Here is a 5,341-nt window from a genome sequence, read left to right as displayed (position 1 = left end):
GCATACGTCATCTGCTTGACGCGCTTTCCGTGCTCACGATGGAGTTCTCGTCCACCTGGAACCATCCTGTGACACGCAAGCCCTACCATGAGTACCCCCCTCGAAGCGGCTCAAACAAAGCAAACGGCGCGCCGCAACACCAAATGGCAGCCTGCCCCCTGGTCACAATTTACGGCCTACGTCACAACAAAGCTGCCCTGGCATTCTTCACACGCATTCGGTGCTCCCTTTGGAGTCCTCATCCACCGTCGGCCACCCTGTGACACGCCAGCCCCACCATCAGTACCCCCCTCTAACCGGCTCAAACAAAGCAAAGGTGCGCGCCGCAACACCAAATGGCAGCCTGCCCCCTGGTCACAATTTTCGGCGCACGTCAAAACAAAGCTCACCTCGTATTCTTCACACGCTTTCGCTGCTAACTTTGGAGTCCTCATCCACCGTCGACCAGCCCTGTGACCCGCCAGCCCCACCATTAGTACCCCCCTCTAAACGGCTCAAACAAGAAAAAAGGTGCGCTCCTTGGCCAACACCAAATGGCAGCCGGGCCCCTGGTCACAACTTTCAGCGCACGTCACAACAAAGCTCACCTCGCATTGTTCGCACGCTTTCGCTGCTAACTATGGAGTCCTCGTCCACCGTCGGCAGCCCTGTGACCCACCAGCCCCACCATTAGTACCCCCCTCGAAACGGCTCAAAACAAACAAAAGGTGCGCTCCTCAGCCGACACCAAATGGCAGCCGGGCCAGTGGTCACAAGTTTCGGCGCACGTCAAAACGAAGCTCACCACGCATTCTTCGCACGCTTCCGCTGCTCAATGTGTAGTCCTCATCCACCGTCGGCAGCCCTGTGACCCGCCAGCCCCACCATTAGTACCCCCCTCGAAATGGCTCAAATAAGAAAAAAGGTGCGCTCCTTGGCCAACACCAAATGGCAGCCGGGCTCCTGGTCACAATTTTCGGCGAACGTCAAAACAAAGCTTACCTCTCATTCTTCACGAGATTTCGCTGCTCACTATGGAGTCCTCATCCACCTGTGGCTATCCTGTGACCCGCCAGCCTCACCATGAGTACCCCCCTCGAAACGGCCAAAACAAACAAAAGGTGCGCTCCTCAGCCGACACCAAATGGCAGCCGGGCCAGTGGTCACAAGTTTCGGCGCACGTCAAAACAAAGCTCACCACGCATTCTTCGCACGCTTCCGCTGCTCAATGGGAAGTATTCATCCACCTGTGGCTATCCTGTGACACGACAGCCTCATCATTAGCACCCCGCTCAACGGCCAAAAAAAAAACCAAAGGCGCGCCTTGGCTCCTTGGCCAACACCAAATGGCAGCCGGGCCCTTGGTCACAACTTTCAGCGCACGTCAAAACAAAGCTCAATGCTTCCAGTGCTCAATGGGAAGTATTCATCCACCTGTGGCTATCCTGTGACCCGCCAGCCCCACCATTAGTACCCCCCTCAAGGGCAAAAAAAAAAAGCGCGCCTTGGCTCCTCGGCCAACACCAAATGGCAGCCGGGCCTGTGGTCACAATTTTCGGCGCACGTCAAACCAAATCTCACCTCGTTTTCTTCACGAGCTTCCGCTGCTCCCTATGGAGCCCTCGTCCACCGTTGGCCGCCCTGTGACCCGCCAGCCCCACCATTAGTATCCCCCCTCGAAACGGCCTAAAGGTGCGCTCGTCAGCCGACACCAAATGGCAGCCGGGCCCCTGGTCACAATCTCTGGCGCACGTCGAAAAAAAACACACATCGCAGTTTTCTCGCGTGCTCGGTCCTTATCATAACGTCCTCATCCACCTGCGGCTACCCTGTGACACAGCACTACCGTCAGAAACGCCCGGCGATTCGCGCGTCAAAAATCGCAAAAATCACTCTCTGGCAGTGGGCAACATGGATAGCATCTTCAAAAGCGGGCCTAAGATCGGTTTCTCACCTGCATTTGAGCGGGAGTGCTTCGTGCCGGATCTGACCAGGCACCGTGGCTCTTGGGCCTCGCTAGCGCGTCCATCAGCGCACGAGCCATCGCGGCTCTTCATGGGTCAGAGCGAGGAATTGTCTTGACAACAAATGGCAGCCCAACACGAGATCAGCAAGAATGGTAAATCCATGACGGTCACGCGGCAATGTCGCTTGGCCACCCGTTCATCCATGACGTCGCTTGCACCTCGGCAGCACTTGCCCGTCGCGCCACAACGACGACAACGCACCACCAGGAGCGCGCGCGCGCCCCGCCCATGGCCCGCTTCATCGTGGCGCGTGTCAGTGAGAAAAGAAAAAAATTGAAGTCAAAAGCAAAGGGATATAGAGGCAAGAGGTTAATGCAGCAAAGTTTCAATTAATTGAAGCAGATCATGGTCATTCCAAGTAAAAAGATGCAGTCCATTTAGCAGTTATTGAAGATAATAAAGATGATGACATTCTGACATTCGGTTCTGTGTTCTGTGCTTCTCAAAAGAGCTTTCTGTGTGTGTTTAGCGAAAACTGTCGGGGCCGACTTGGGCTTTCGCCTCATTGGGGAGCAGGATCCTCGCACTTTCAAACACAAATTCCACAAGACGCCAATGCCCACGCCCTGGAAATGGACAAGGACCGGACGAGTACAGCCACTTGACAAACAAGTCGCGCGTATCGAAATCCTTCAATGTCATTTCCTTCAAGTTGTAGCCCATCCGCTGGGCCAGGTCGCGCAGCCCCTGATGACAGTCCGAATAAAGGAGGATACAGCTCAGGCCCGAATTCAGCCCCTGGGACTGCCTGCAACGGTGATCCCATGTATCCCATCCACGAATCTTCCTTGGCATTCCACAAGCGTAGCAACAGGCTCTGTCGGGGTATGCGAGGTGCACTGAACAATCACTTGTCTCGTGTCCTCCGAAGTGACACCGCTCACAAACACGATTGCATACGCATCGATGCCCGGCCTTCAGGACGGGTTTCGCCTGTCGAATGGTACATCGCATGCAGTAATCATCCATCAACTTCAGAACGCTAATAAACTTTTCAGCCGCCGCGTGGTGCATCAGATATTTTTTTTCTGTCCCCGATTTCGACCGAAATATTGGCGCGACGTTGTGTCGATTCGGTGGCGCCGCAGCAGATACCGTGGCTTCAGAGCGAGTGGTAGCAGTAGCGGCAACGGTAGCGGTGCGCGTGCCACTTGATGCTGCTCGTTTTGCTGCGGGAAGAGGCGACTCTGCTGCTTGAACCGCTGTTGAAGAAGCAGCAGCTGTGCACGTGACGTCCGATGCCGTTCGCTTGGATGTTGAGGGAGCAGGGCTGGTAGCGATGCCGTTGCCATCATCGTCATGATGGCCAGACCCAGGGGTACATGAACTTTCAGCAACCAGCGGCACTCGGTTACGCCGCAGTGTACCCGAGGCTGAGCTTGCAGCCGATCGCGCCAGAGACGAGGTTGAACCCGAGGCCGATGGTACTGGCACGCAAATGATCGAGGCCGACGGGGTTGGCGCGTGTTTCGTGGGGGTTGGCTGTGCTGCTGACTGCATGACTGGCTGTGGCGTGCTCTCGTCCTCTGCCATCGTGGCTTGCGCCGGGCCACGCGCGTCTTGCTGTAAAGGCGCCTCGTCATCAGCATCAGAGACCATGGGTGAAGCTGGCACCGACATGGATGCTGTATCTGCCTCATCAATCCAAGCATCACTTGTCTGTATCCGTGGCACGGCAGCATCCGTCATTGGCCCTGCATTTGTCGCCACCACAGCCGTGTCCTGGGCACGTGGAGTGCTTCTGCTCGACTGCGCCGCAACGGCAGCTGGTCCTGAAGACGCTGCCGTTTCGACGTTTGATGCTGAAGCTACATCCAAGGCGGACTCTGGCCCGATCGATTCTTCTTCCTCGAGCCGTGCTGCAGGTGGCTCAGACAACACATCTTCCTCCTCCGCCATCGCCTCGGGCTCTGCTTCCACATGCGCCACACTCAACGCTTGGGCAGCGCGCTGCTGGCGTGCAGCTCTTGCTGGCTCCAGGCGCTGTGCTGTTCCTGCGCACACGTCACAAAGCGGCTGGCCGGCAGCAAAGCATGTCGCGGCGCGGGGATCTAGCAACTTGCCGAGCGCCCAGCTGCGGCACGCACTGCCTTCGACAAAAGTTTCCATGCCTGGTGCTGGCCCACGTCTCACTGGTAGCCACAGCTCGGCAGTTCCACCCTGTTTATCGCGACCAGCCCGACCAAAGGCCTAGCCCAAGCACATGTACACCATCAGCAAAACCAACATTTGTTTTTTTTTTGTTTTTTTATTTTCAAATCCATACAGTAACACGACTGTTCGAGCAACAACGTACCTGGGCCAGCGTATAGATGTTGTAGCCGTTGCCATACCACAGCACGTGGCGAATGGTGAGCAGATCCACACCCGTGCTGAGGCAGCTGGTGGCCACAATGACGTCGCATTCACCCCGTTGCCACTGTGCCACATGGTCCTTTTGCGCCTTCTCCTCCAGGTCGGTGTAGTAGGGCAAGGCCACGTAGCCGCGTGCGTGCAGCTGGTCACACAGCAGCTTCACCTCGTTCACAGTGTCACAAAAGACCATCATGTGCACACGCTCCCCATTCGCCTGACGCATGTTACGCTGCGTGTCCACAATGGCTTGCACATGCGACAAAAAGTTTGGCTGGTTTCCGTGAAGCACACGCAGCTGCAGATCGCGCCGCATCGTCTCCAGACGGTACACCTTGCCCCCCACTTGCTGACCCAGCTTTCGAAACAGATGCTCCTGGTCCCCGATGCAAAGTTTTCCCGTCAATGCCACGCGTTTGATGTTGGTCCATCTGCCAGAGCCCACACTGGCTGCGACCTAGTCCATCACATCTCGGTAGCTGGCATCCGAGATGAGTGTGTGCGCCTCGTCCATCACCACGGTGCGGATGCGCTGAAAGCAGACCTTCCCGTGTAGCGATTCAGATCCCACGCGGACAAACATGTCGGTCGTAACGATGAGCACGTCCAGGCCATCTGCCACCTGTGTAGAGGGACCAAGCCATCGCTGGGCACTGTGACCTGCGCCTTGAAATCGCCGCAATAAATCGTTGGCCACGGCCACAAACGGCACAATCCACAGCACCGTACCGGCATGCGGGCGACAGCCCAGCTTGGGCAGGGTACAAAATGCTTTGCCCATGCCTGTCGGTGCAACAACAATCAGCCATCCATCCTCCGGCCGGTGCTAATCAATGGCCGCAGCCAGGTCCAACTGTTCTTGGCTGTTGAAACTGTGGCCCCACGAGATGCTTGCCTGCTTGGCCAGCTGGGTCATGTAGGGTACGTCATGCTCGGCCCTCGTGTTCATGATGATACGCCCGTTTGCCTCGGGCGAGAGGTCA

The 5,341-nt window shown here is 56.7% G+C and overlaps 1 protein-coding gene across 1 annotated transcript in view; it reads right to left on the bottom strand.

Moving 5' to 3' along the window:
* Positions 1-2,471: 2,471 nt before the first annotated feature.
* The window catches only part of MONBRDRAFT_9531 (uncharacterized protein), a gene marked incomplete at both ends in the record, with an annotated part of 7,310 nt that continues 4,440 nt past the window's right edge, over positions 2,472-5,341 (bottom strand). The window contains 3 exons of the mRNA XM_001747078.1: positions 2,472-4,196; positions 4,303-4,815; positions 4,876-4,980. Coding sequence (XP_001747130.1) covers positions 2,472-4,196; positions 4,303-4,815; positions 4,876-4,980 — 2,343 coding nt within the window. The remainder of the gene's footprint in view (positions 4,197-4,302; positions 4,816-4,875; positions 4,981-5,341) is intronic.

Source organism: Monosiga brevicollis, genomic scaffold (assembly GCF_000002865.3).
Source record: "Monosiga brevicollis MX1 MONBRscaffold_15 genomic scaffold, whole genome shotgun sequence".
In the NCBI taxonomy this organism is placed as follows: Eukaryota; class Choanoflagellata; order Craspedida; family Salpingoecidae; genus Monosiga; species Monosiga brevicollis.
Note: the sequence above shows the minus strand (reverse complement) of the source record. Positions and strands in the feature narration are given on the sequence as shown.